Here is a 13756-nt window from a genome sequence, read left to right as displayed (position 1 = left end):
TCTCCCTTATTAAAGATTCTTCAGTTACCTTTCTATGGCTGATTAATATGTCAGGTGATTAATGACTTCCATCTGACACATCAGTGGGATTAAACCATGGTGAAATACATCCTTCCCCTCCTATTATTGCATTCCACTGCTTTCCACAAAGGAAGTACAAGAGAGGTTATCTCATGAGAAGCTTTGCCTGTATTTCTGGCTGTTTCCAATTACCTTGCTGTTGGATACATGTCTGTGGTGAGCTAGAGTTGCAAAAGTTGTTTAGGGGAAGATGCTGAAAGTGCATCTAAAACACTCTGGGAATAACATGGGCAACTTGATAGGAATTAATTCTTAGTCTTGTGGATCTATGGTTGCCAGTTGTGTCAAGTATTCCTGCAGTGCTTTTCTTTGAAAAGTTGACCACATTTTTTAGGAATGCCTAGCTTTTATCAGATGAGAATTTGCATTAAATTTAAGTGCAGAAAAAAAGTGATGAATGTGCTTTAATTACTTTCAGCAGCTATGCCAACACTACAAGTGTGACTGCAGCACATATGCCCAGGTGTGCTTTAACCTGCAGCTGTGAGACCTTAAATTGGCAGAATGCTGTGCAGGAAGATGCAGTTTCCCTGATGCCAGTTCTGAGTGCTACTCGTTTTTGCTGAAACTGATTCTCCTTTTTCTCTTCCCCACTGCCCCCTCCCTCTCTCTGGTAAGTGGATTAATTTCCAGCCCCAGCAGCGCCCTGGCTCTGCTCTTGGCCCATGCAGAGGAACACAGTGCAACTGGCACAGGCAGCTGGTGGAGATGAGAGGCCAGACCACCTCCCCTTTCAGCAGTGAGATGGACTCATGCAGGAATTAAGCAACCCTGTGGCTCACCTGATGTGTGTAGTTAATTGTAAAGATGTAGTGATAATTGCAGGTACAGATCTGCAGAGGACTGTCCCTGCTGGGTTTGAACGTTCCTGCCCAAGCCTGTGCTATCAAAGCTTTCCCTCTGCTGGCACTTGTGCTAAACTCCTTCATGTGCCAAACAGCATGAGGACTGATTGTTTGCCATGCCAAAGCATGGAATTTTGGTTAAGGTGAGGATGGTTGCAATAAAATGTAGTACAAATGATGTGGCTGAGTAGCATGGTTTCTTTGAGGAGCGAGTGGCAAGGAACTCACAGTGAGTACTGTGCTCATCAAAAAGTTATCAGCCTGGATTTGCTGAAACAATTATGGGCAATTTCTATTGCAGTGAGGGTTATTTAAAATTTAAATAGAGTTGACATCATGTTCTTTTGACCTAATTCCCAGACTTTTTTATCATTACTAAAATGGTGTGGGATATTACAATGCCATACGCTGCAGAACGGCTCTCTAAGGAAAGGTTGATACAGCACTGGTGTTTGAATAGGAAATGGACTGTGGAAAATTCTGAGGTAACATTGTGATCTTCAGACGTGAAGGGTTGGATTTGTGGGTGAAAAGCCACAGTTCAGAAATAACCCTGCTGAAAAGTAGTCCTATGAAAAACCAGGATATCCCTTACTATTTGTTTTATTAGTATAGGAGGTGATGTTTCTTTTCAGTAATACTGCTAGTTTGTGTATCACTAGATGCCCATTTTGTATTAACATGAGTTGACTTTATTTTGGCAGGAGAAAGTCACCAAGCCCTTGTGGAGTATTTCAGATTTTCAACACCAAATTCAATTTACTACATTCTTCCATGCTCCCATGACAGCCCCATGTCAGATGATGCATGTACAGACCCTGTTTCCCATAACTTTGTCCTTGGGATGACACCAGTGGCATTCTTCTCATGATCTTTAAAAAACACATGAGAAAAACAGTTGGGATGATTTTAAAGAGCAAATTGTCATTTGGAAAGCACCCTGCCTTAGTATGAGTTCTACTTATCTAGAAATATTATGAGCAATCGAAAAAACATTCAAAATAAAATAATGTGATTAAGTAAGGGTTGTGGGTTTTAAGAGTCAGTCTTCAGTTGCTGCTTTCACCCAAGGACCATCCAGATGCACCAGTCTGGCTTAACTGTGCTCTCGGCCACCTTGGGAGTACCAGCATTGTCCAGGTGTTGCATATACTTGTATAAATAGTCCATCCACTTGTAATGAAGACAAAGTCACCAGAAAGATTGTAGAGTGTTTTCTCTTACTGTGTTGGGGTAGGATTCCCAAAGTCCCAATGCCTTGCATTGGAAAATGAAGCTCCAGGGTTGATGTATATCTTATATGACTGTTAATACCCACACCAGCTTTATCTGCAGTACTCAAATCCAGATTTTGGAAAGCAAAGGTGTATCTCCAGAATTAGCTTGTGTCTCTCCTGGGATAAGTTCTCCCACGTACACCAACCTCCCCAAAAACCTGTAACCTTGGCTGTAGTAATCCAACAACAGGCGACCAAGATTTCATTTCAGCCTGAGTTAGCAGGCCATGGGCCTTGCTCTTAAAAGGCAGGCCAGCCAAGTGATAATATTTCACTGCCATGCCCCAGTTACCCCTGAGTAATACCCTGTGGTCTGTTTATTTTTTTACTTCAGGAGACCTTAATTGGCATGTTAATCCTGCATTTGTCTGCTGTGTTTTGCTTTGCTGTAGAGTTTGAACAGCAGTGCCATAAGAATGAGTGTGCTTGCCCACAGGTTTGCTGGAAGCAGATGTCAACCTTCTAGTACAGTTGTGGTGGCTGTAAAACCTGTAATTTGGGGGGAATGTAGCTAAAGGAACTGTTTAGGGTTTAGTGGACAGAAGAGAAGAGGAAACACCAAGCAGACAAGAAGAAATGAATTCCGTCTGCTGAAAGATTTTGCTGCCAAATATTTCGGTATGATCTATGTTAGCAGTAAGTAACTCCATTTGGAAATTATTTTCCACACAGAATTGTTGTTGTATTACTATTTCAAACAGCAGCTCTGTGCTGGGGCACACAAATCCCGCACACATTCATGGATCAACCAAGTAAAAACATGGTATTTCCCCCAGGAAATCTATCCCAGCATGCAGACCAGTAAAGCACTACTGAGGATGCAGCTGCAGATGAAGGGCTTTGTACAGCCAGCCCTCCCCCTGTGCTGGAACAGCTCAAGCTGTAATTTTTTAGTAAAGACACTTCCTTATTGCATAGGCGTGCTATAATTTCTTCTGAAATGTCAGATTTCTCTCAGTAAGGGCTGTTTGAAGATCTGCTACTGTCCTTACACACCTAAATGTTTGCTGGATTTTTCTGATGGTTTGGCTTAACTTCTTCAACAACTCGTGGCTGCTTCTGGCCAGTTATTTTCCATTGATTAAAGTCTCTCCCTGCATGCAGAACACAGAGAAAACTTTACAGCTGTGTTTCATTCTCTTTCACATCTCAGTGTTTCACCAGGCACAGATCTAGTGAAACCTTTGCCATGGGATCCAAAAATTTTATTGCTTCAGATTTTTTTTAGCTCCCATTGCATTGCAAAGCTGGTTTGCTCAGGGTGCAGACAGAAGTGGTGCTGCCTTGTTGTCTGGTTGGGGTTATTATGTGTGTGATTGTTTTGAGGCTTTTCCCCTTCTAATTACTTTAAACAAATTGGATCAAGGATAGAGGTTGCAGGACTGCAGGACTGTTACAGCTGGATTAAATATTGTCTTAGGAGACAAATTTGTGTTGAATAAGAAAAAGACTTAAATTATATCAAGGCATCCATGCTGGGAGAGGAGTGTGGTGGAATGCTGCCTGCCAGTATTTTTATTGTCATCATCATTCACCCTTTTTCAATTTAAGGTTGCCATTTCTGAAAGGAAAAGTTTGATGCTTTTTTTTTTTTTTACTAATTTGCTTTTACTCCTGAGGACAAATGAAGGTGTTTTATTCAGGCATCAAATTAATCACTTCTGTGGAGAAGACACTTGATCAAAGTGTGGTTATATTTCTTTTAATTTTACTTCTTTACCATCTGTGAAGCACTGTAGTTGGGTGCTACCTGTCTGATTTATCAGTGTCTTGTAGGAAATCAGCCTTTCTTCTGCCTGAGGGATTTGGGAATTTCAATTAGGTAGTGAGCCTGAGGAAAAAGGATTTGCCTGCACTTGGTTTTGGAGAACTTGACAATGGTTTGATTTTGGCTTTGCTAATATGGAAATCTTTGCCAGTGCTCTCAGTGTCTAAAAATTTTCCTATTTCCACATGGTTATTTCCTGTCCTGGGTGAGGTAGGCTACTTTATTTCTTCTGGTTTATAATTTACAGTTGCCAAGACAGTTTATAAAAAAAAAAATAAAAACCTTGGTAGGCAAAAGGAGGTGCACCCTGCATGCTTGTCTTGCTGGTTTTGATATGGCATTCCTGAATACCTGGTGGAATCCTGGATCTGTGGAGATCCAGCTTCGTGTGCAGATGGATCTGTGGTAGTCCTTGGTTCCCATTCCTTGCCTGGTTAACAAACTGTGCTGTACTCACTACTTACATCTACAGCATGGGTATATGTGCTATCTCTGCTGGCCTGGGTTTCTGTGACTAGAATGGAGCAACTGTGACACAGCAGGGAATTTGGCATCCTTTGAATGCCATGTTGTGGGGTTGGCACAATGTGTTGATGATTTCCCCCTTTTGTTTTGCTGTTAATGATGAGCTCTTGGGCTGGGGCCTGGCTGCAGCCTCAGCTTTGCGTGCACAATTATCTGTATGTGCTGCAGATGGAAATTGAACATCTAATTACTTTATAAGATTTGTGAACAGAGATTTACAGCCTGCTTAGCCTCTGCTTGGAAAGTGCTTTCTGTGTGATTTCAAGTCTGCTTTTGCTCTCCTCCTCAGGTCCTTTCACAGATGTGGTGACTACAAACCTGAAGCTCGGCAACCCCACGGACAGAAATGTGTGCTTCAAAGTTAAGACCACAGCACCACGTAGATACTGTGTAAGGCCCAACAGTGGAATTATCGATGCAGGAACATCAATTAATGTTTCTGGTAAGCCATTCAAGTGGTTCTCTGCTGATTGAAAATAGCTTCTTATAATCAGTTATTTCTTGGAATGCCTTGCAGCCTGAAAGTATTTTGGTGGATCCAAGAGGTTATGATCTCATGGAGAAGCAACCATTTCTTGTATCCTTACTTCCCTTTCTCTTGGTCCAGCAGTAATAGATTTGGTCTTGCATCTTGTTTTGGAGAGGAAAAAGGCGGAAATACATAACTGATTGATATGATTCATTAACAGCCTCAGCCAGTGTATCCAAACCACTCCTGCAGCAGCCCTGCCCTCCCTGTGGGATTATTTTTGTACAGTTAGTTTTTTGCCAGCTTAACTTCCTGAACCAGCTCACCACGGGCTCAGACAAGTGCTTGGATGAGCACATTGAGGGAAGAATAAAACTGGGTGGACTGTAGCCACTGGTTTAGACTGGTGTGGGCTGATGCCAAACTGCCTTTGATTTAACCAACAATGAAAACATTTACTTTCAAACCATGCTTGTTTCGTGTGCCTTGAAGATTCAGTATCCTTTGGTGTTAAAAATGTCAAATGAGTAAATCTTTGCTGTTGCATAGGAAAAGTTAATGATTTTCTCTAATGAGTCAGTAGCTCTTGACTTGCCTAAGATTGGTAATGGAAAAGCAAAGGAGTGGCTTACTTTGAAAGCATAAAGAGCTGAGTATTCTCCCAAACAATATCTGTATATTATTAACTTGCTGATAATGTATTCTCTCAATAACTTCTCTGATCCATGTTCTTAATAAATAATTCTATCAAAGGATGTAGTTGTGGCATATTGGATGAATGAGGTCAGACTGTAGTTAAGAAAATTATTCCTCTAAACATACAGATTCAGATTTGCTTTGCTATTCCTAAAAAAAATTATATTGGCATGATAAAAAATATTAATAGGTTATGCAGTTTGCTCCTACCAACCTCTTTTATGCTGGGATAAAATTTTGGGAAGTTAAAACCACTGCTTTTTACTTGAAAAAAATTAACATGTAAAAATTAAGAGCTCAGTTTCTTACTTAATAAAATGTAAAATATTTAAACACCTCACCCTTGGAGAGAGCTAGCTTCAACAAACTAAAAATTGATCCCAAAACCACTTTGCACTGTAAAATTAAGCAACTCTAATCCTCTCAGTCTTCTTATACATGCCCATATTTGCACACTCATTGATCTGTTGTCTTTGGGATTTCTGTGGTGTCAAATTGAGTGTTCAGAGGGCTGCAGGATTGTGCCTCCCTTGCAGTTAATCCCAGGGGAATGTCGGTGAGGAGGTAACCAGGGAGTGGTGGGAGCTCCAGGTGGGGCAGGCAAAGCACTTCTGCTTCAGGAGAGGCCAGCACGTACCCAGTGAGCTCTGAAATGACTAATATGTAAATGAAAAAGCTCTCTGGAGAGACATGGAGATTTAAAAAGTCTGAACAATTCCCAAGTAAAGCTGTCTGTCATCTATACTAGCTGCAGGCAAGCATATCAAATGCTCTGAAATCAATGAAATGATAATGAAAATTAGCATGGTTTCTAGCTACAAATTATCTTCGTGCTATAAAGATGTGGATGCTTTTCATCTTGCAGATGAACTTTGAAAATTAAAAGCCTACTTCCTTTGCAGGCTCTTACCAGGCTTTTTGAAATGTTGTCTTGATCTTAGTGTTGAGTTTTGCTCACAAGTGCCCCTTAGCCTCCACCTTGAGCAAATAGAGTGCAGGCAAGTGTTGTAGGAGCCATCTCTTGTTATGCTAGCAGCACCTTGCTTTTCCAGCCTGACCCTTCCCAGTGGCACACCAGGTAGAGTGTGGATGTGGTCCAGGGCTAAAGTATCTCCTTAGAAGACTGCTGTGCTAACCCTGAGCTGTGCTTTGCTCTTGCTTACACAGCTTTAAGGATTTCCCTTTTCTGATAACCTTATTCATAGTGATTTATGATTTGGAAAATTTTTGGAAAGTGGTTGTGGTGTATTTAATCACAAGTTCACATGTGTGTTCTAATATTTCCATGCTGATATTAACAGTAGTAATAAATAACAATCTTAATTGCCAGTCCTTACATTAACATTATATTTAAAAATGCAAGTAGCACACTTCCATTGTTCCTTAAGTAATATATTAAACTCCTTCAAACCATGCATGGGACCTAATCTTGGACTTGAGGAAGGCAGTGTCTGTGGTTTTGATCAGCAAATGGGATCCTTTGGATGGAAGGGATCAAAAGAGGGGACTGTTACTAACTTGCAAAATAGAATTGTTTTCAGATTCACAGAAAGGGAGGAAGATGTGTTTAAGCTTTGCTTTGGAGTAGTATTGCTTCAGAACAAAAGACTGATTTTGGAGTTAATGAAGTGAAAAATAAATAGAATTTGTTTCTTTGCCTCTAAATCAGTTACCTTTTCAGTCATTTAATTCAAGTCTTGCACAGGGCATAAAAATAGGACTTGAATAAATAGGACTTGAATTCCTCCAAATCTAGTGAAAATTCTACTGATGAGACATGATTTAAAATATAGTTAATACAGTAACTTCTGGACACTTAAGCTAATTGGGTTGTGTTTACTATATGCAATCTGTTCCCTTCACAATTGCTGACTGGCTTTACCACAGCCCCTGACAGCACTGCATTGATGCTGCACCTTGTCTCCCAAAAATCAGTGCTTCAGCATTTGTTAGTCTCAGGGAATATTATTGCCTGGAGCTGAATTTGGGACAGCCTCTTCCTTGTTGCTCTGTAGTAACCAGATGCCTTTGTTATACTCCTGTGAAACTGTGTCTGTACTATTTTGCTCTAAGTATATGAGAAGATATTTTGCTCTAAGAGGCAGCAGTTGCACTTTATTTCACACTAATAGGATGGCTCATTTAAAAACTCACAAAATGCTAGAAAAATAAAGCTCACTTTAATCTAGTGGAGTCTCAAATGCTGCCTTCTTATGCCATATCACAGCTTTTGCTAAATACCAGCATTTGAGGCCCTGTCAGCATGTGCTGCCTGCTGGGATGTCAGGTTTGGAGCCCGTGTTTTCACCTGTTATATAATGGCATGTAATTTTAACAGCTGAGTTTATGTAACTGTCGGGAAGCGTGTGTGTGCACTGTCATCTGATTCCGTTGCACTGGGGCTGCAATGCTTGGGAAAGGAGTATTTGCACACATTCCACTGCTGCCAAGCACCTCTGATTTCAGCAAAGATAGCTGATTTTGTGGCTTTGAAACCTAAATCACAGCCATGAATGGATTACAAAGGAAAAGTGAAGGAATACCAGCAGATGCTGGTGAGTCTGCAGTCGATGTATAAGGAGGGGAGAGGAATTGCAGATGGTGCCATCTGTGCACAGTGTCCCACTGAAGAGAGCAGTCTGAACGCGCCTCCTAGAAGGCAGGAGGAGCTGACATTAGCCTTGGGTTGCTGTCGAATATCCAGGGGGGGATTTTTAGTCTTTTCTGAGCATTCCTGACTTTGAAAAGGCAGGAATGGAGGTGCAGCCCTGTGCTCTGCAGTCACAGCGGGTCTGCCCCATTCCCTCGGGATGGTGTCCCATCCACTGCTGCATTCCCAAACTTTCCTTGGCAGTGTCACTCCTGTGCCCTGCTCCCACAGGTCTCCAAGCCAAAACCACCAAGTTTTGGGTTGTTCTTGCCTGTCTGCTTTAAAATTCTATCTTGATCTTCACAAATGCAACACTTCTTAGTATTACTGAAATATTTACAGAAATGTTATGTTTATTTATGTAAACATGAAACAAAGGTGGCATGGTGCAATGGATTCTGCTCATTTCTGCAGATGTGAGTGTCCCTTGCTCACCTTTGCCAGAGCTGATGGAATTCCACAAGGAACTTGAGGCTTGCCCCTGTTTCTGGGATTTCATGAAGAATTCCATGCAGTGCCACTTGGGAAAATGATTGATAAAGGTAGAAAAGAAAAAACAAATCGGTAGTCTGTTGAATGAGTTGCTTAAGAATGAATAGTGCTGTGGATGGAAATGTGATAGCAGGGAGCTACTAGTGATGTTTCTTGGGAGTGATTCTTGGTCCTAAACTTGTTTAATGCTTTTACAAGCAATTCTGAAACAAAGAGTACACTAAAAACGCTGATGTTGTAAAGTTGAGAGATTGAAGATATACAGCAGAATTAGGTGTCCTTGAAGGTTACAGTAAGAGAAACGGGATGAGTTTCATTAGAAAATCTGAAAATCACATATTTGGAGAATAAAATAGTCTGGCTGCAATTGCAAGCTTGTTGAATGAAGGGGCCTGATTGGGGTGAGCAAGATAATAGCCATAATAATAATGAGATTATGTGGCTGTTAGTAAGGCAGATGTAGCATCATACAACTGGATAAGGGAAGAGGTGAGAGGGCACAAATGCTGTGGTTCCAGGCACTAGTAAATTTTCCTGCATGTGTAATTAGAGGAGCTCAAACCAAAACAGGTGCAGAGGATGAATGGGGAGCCTGGCCCAGAGAGAGCCCACCAAGTCTGGCTGAAGTTTACCAGTAGGCCAGGAGTTACTGTGATTGATGGCTTGGAGGGCACCAGAAGTAAATGGCTCTTCCCCTTCTGTGTTTCAGCATTGGGGCAGTGTTGGTCCAGGACCAAGTAAACAGGCCATTAATAAATTTAGATGGAAACTAGAGGAAGGTTGCTGTCTATCTGAGCTGGGAGACTTTTCTGTTCCTTCTGCTCTTGGAAAGGACAGCTAGATCCTAGCAGGTGTTAAAGGTGTTCCCTGCTTCAGATTTCCTCTGTTCTTTGAAAAAGCTGGTTTATTCTAGGAAAACCAGAGGAGTTTAATGCTTCTGTCATTGTAACTAACTAATTTTAACTGACTTTGCCAGTAAATTTTTCTCTGGAAAAGAAGGAGTGTATTGGGTGGTCAGTGCCTCTCCTTAGCTCTCTACTGAGCATAAAATGCTGGGGATATTGCAGGAATGTGTGAGAAAACCCACGTCCATTGATCTCTCAGTGACTCTGCAGTTTTTGCTTGTGTTAAAACAGTGCTGGTGCTCGAGCTGTGGGGTGAGCAGCTTGGGAAGTGGTTGAGATATATCTCTGCCTGATGGATGCTGCTGACTGTAAACTTGAAGATCACATTAATAATTTCGTTTCTTCAAAATCTGATTAGTGATGAAAGCTGAAGCTTCTGACCAGATATGACAACTGATGTTCCAAGGCATTCTGTAGGAACATACTTCTCACATAATTTTTGCATAAGGTTTGTGATTTCCATTCAGAACAAAGGAGCCACATTCCCACTAGCAATTTCTCCAGCAATTAGGGCAGTTTTATGGAACTAATCTTTCACAGAAACCCCAATAGTATGTGGATAAATATTAAAATGGTTTGGTTTCCTCTTGAAAAAAGTACATATTTTTTGAGCTTCCCATCTGGCTTACAAGACTTTTGCTGAATAATTTGTGTCAATGTGGCTTTCATGTATTGATCTAAAAATACAAGTGCTAACAACGTCTGTGCTGTCAAGCCCTCTCTGGCTCATGTGGTTCAGTGAATGGAGCTGGGAGCAGCGATCATTTGGCATTCCAGGATGGATTCAGCACTGTCCCTTGGGAAATTAAGATTTTCAAATGAGCTGATAGTTGCACTCAGCAAAGTGAACTGAAAAAGCCCACAATCATAGAAGTTCCATAAATGCTGAATAGTTCTGGCTATCCAGTTGGATCTTACACACTGCAATTACTTAAGTGTCTGCTACAGAGGAGGAAAAAACTGTGCTGCTGCTTTTCAGTGATGTGTCAGGCAGTGTTGAAATAGTTGTGCTTTCACAGTGCAGTCATTTCTGTTTGCAAAATAGTTTTAAAGGTAGCCAGTTAATTTGCACACATTTTTTTAATAATATCCAACTACTGCAAAGTGAGCTAAAAATGTATAATAATTTTTAAAGCACCTCATCTGAGAGAATTTATTGCCTGCCTTCTCTCTGGGCTTTAAAAGGCATGTGGTTGTTGATGGCCACAGATTGTGTGCGCAGTAAAGATGGCACAGCCATAACATACCCTGTTCATTAAGGGAGGCAAATGGGCTTGACTTGCCTTCATTTGCAACAAATGGGATCTCTGGATATTGCTTTTATACGACAAACCCCTGCAATTAGTGCATATGAATTTGGGCACGTAATGTTAATAGCACCAGTACTTGAAAATGCTCCTCATTCTTGAGCTGCTTCTCTTCTTAGTGATTGAATTGAGGGGCTGAAGTAAGACAGGTCATAAAATGTCAATTTTTAAACCTTACACCATTTTTTTTCTGTTAGCAGTAATGGCAGTGTTTGCAAGCTTCATTTTCAATTTGAGGGGGTGGTGGCTTTTTGCAGTGTCTAATAACATGTTTGTGTAAACTGTGTTGCTTATTTCCACATGTTCTGTCTCATGGTGAAGCCAAGCTCATGTTTTTCAATGCCCCGATAGCTGAATATCCAGGTGTCATTTGCAAGTAAGGGGGTTCCAAGTGACCACTGTGATCAAAGATTCAACTGTCCCTCTTCAGGTTGTTTTAACCCAAAATCAAAGACATGGGAATTCCCAGTATTGCTCTAAAAAGTTAAATGAAAGCACATACACTCCCTAAACCTGCTGTTCCTTCCTCTCTGCCCCCTAAACAGAGTAATTTTCTGCATAAGTAAATTTTTGAATGCTTTTTATTTTCTGAATGAAGAGAAATACATTCCTTGCATACCTTTCATAGGCAAAGCTTGCATCACATTTAACTATAAACTTCCAGCTATAAATCGGTAACAAACTTACAGTAATTTATTTGTGGAAGCAAAATACTTTTACTTGATAAATCAAATGCCATGAGGCTCTTAAACTTTGCAGAGGAAATTTCCATCCCGAGACTTGAACCTCAAGGTTTCCAATGTTTGACTTTGCCTCTCTAGCTTTTCTCGGGCACCGTCAGCAATACTGTGTATACAGCTCATCAAAATGCTTCTTACTTCTGCCCCAAGGATGGAGCAAGACAAAAAGATGCTGTCTTGGAGAATGTTTCCCTCTGTCCCAGAAGATATGTAAATGATCCTATTTCCTATAAATGACTATTGTTATCTTGCTGTAGCTGTGTACTGAATTATGTAGAGTGATCAGCGTTTCCAGAATTCTCATACCAAAGTCTAGACAGACTGAGGAAGTCTGTTTCTCTAGCCTCCTTTCAAAATTCTGGTTTAAAGTGAGGTTCCTGATCTCAGCTGCTGCTTTGGTCTTAACAACGGACAACTTGAAACCATTTTAATGTTTGTTTTTCTGACATCTGGTAACTGTGTCATCAGACTCTGCACCAGAGCAATGTTAATGCAATGTGTTCTGGGTTTTTTTCTTCCAGTGATGCTACAGCCTTTTGACTATGACCCTAATGAGAAAAGTAAACACAAGTTTATGGTTCAGTCTATGTTTGCTCCAAATGATACTTCAGATATGGAAGCAGTAGTAAGTATTGAAATTAATTAAAATGGATTTCTTTCTAATTGTAGGATTTTGTAAGTCCTTTGACTGCATTAAGGGATGTTGTCAAACCACACTGGAATGGTCCTTGAAAGCTTTTCCAGATTTCCATCTCTGCATGGCAAGCAGTTTTCTGTTATTTTGAGCCCCAGGAATCTTGCACTGAGAGTTGTTGTCTGTGGTTGCTTCTTTAGGAAGCTGCTGTCAGTAATGGGATGCCAAGCCATGAAACAAGTAGTTGTAGTTTTTTGCAATATATCCTTCTTTAGAAAGGCCAGCTGGAACCATATATTCTAAGGATATACAGAATATATTCTAAGTCTGTGGCATAATTTTATGCATCTACTCTCAGTCTTGAGTCTTCTCTTGAGCAGCTCCTTTTGCAAGATGCACGAGGATGATTTACAAGTATTGAATTTTTCTTTATTCCTACCTATGTCTGCTGTGGCTTTGTAAATAAAAGGCCCTCACAGATTCTGTCCTGTGGATTACAAATGAGAGCAGTAGAAATATGTAGGTGCTGGAGCAGAGAAGGACAAAAGACATAAAAATAAGATGTCAGGCTACAGTAAGACAATGTGCAAAGGAGTAAACCACTGTGTCAGCTGCTGGGTTTCAGCAAGGTTTGCCCCCAGAAGAAGGCACAAGGAAGCTCTCTGTAGCCTAGCTTTTGTTAGCTTGAGAGAACATTCAGTGGCTATTGAGGACACAACATAAAAAGGAAAAAGACCATTACTCTAAAAGTGTGTGGCTTGTGTGTGCCACTTAAAAAAGCCAACCCAAAAATACTCTACAGTGGTCTTTACAATGTGTCTTCTTCTGAATAGCTTCTTAAAGCTGGGGCACTCTGCAGGTTAATAATTTCCCTTCTGAAACTGATTTATGGAACTGTATTTGTTTAATGGGCTCAAAATAAGATCCAGTGGGAGAAACAGCAATAGTAATAAAATGTCTGCATCACTAGAAAGATAAGTCAGTCTGCCTTTCTTTCAAGCTCTTTAATTTTTATGAGTTACTTTATACCATGACAAATGTTTTTCTGCTGGCAAAGAATGTTTTTTAGTACCTAGATGGGCCTTTCAATTTTCTAAAGCTCTCCAGACCGATAGGATTCCTTTTCCTGTAACACTTTGATCAGTTCTCAGTTTTGTTACCACTCTCCAGATCTCTTCCTATTCTGGATGAACAGGTGAGACCAGTTATGGGAGTACTATAAAGCTTTCAACACTTCACAGGCAGCCAAGGAGCTCAAAATAGATCTGACTTCAGCCCCAGAAGAGCTGAACTACGATTCAGCTATTTAGGATGAGTTAAATGCTACTCCAGGTTACATGGGCTTAGCCATAATTTGTCACCTACTT

At 40.7% G+C, this 13756-nt stretch overlaps 1 protein-coding gene across 1 annotated transcript in view; it reads left to right on the top strand.

Moving 5' to 3' along the window:
- The window catches only part of VAPB (VAMP associated protein B and C), a 30424-nt gene that overhangs the window by 11119 nt on the left and 5549 nt on the right, over positions 1-13756 (top strand). Inside the window, exons 2-3 of the mRNA XM_068208014.1 lie at positions 4786-4938; positions 12277-12380. Coding sequence (XP_068064115.1) covers positions 4786-4938; positions 12277-12380 — 257 coding nt within the window. The remainder of the gene's footprint in view (positions 1-4785; positions 4939-12276; positions 12381-13756) is intronic.

Source organism: Anomalospiza imberbis, chromosome 17 (assembly GCF_031753505.1).
Source record: "Anomalospiza imberbis isolate Cuckoo-Finch-1a 21T00152 chromosome 17, ASM3175350v1, whole genome shotgun sequence".
In the NCBI taxonomy this organism is placed as follows: domain Eukaryota; kingdom Metazoa; phylum Chordata; class Aves; order Passeriformes; family Viduidae; genus Anomalospiza; species Anomalospiza imberbis.
Note: the sequence above shows the minus strand (reverse complement) of the source record. Positions and strands in the feature narration are given on the sequence as shown.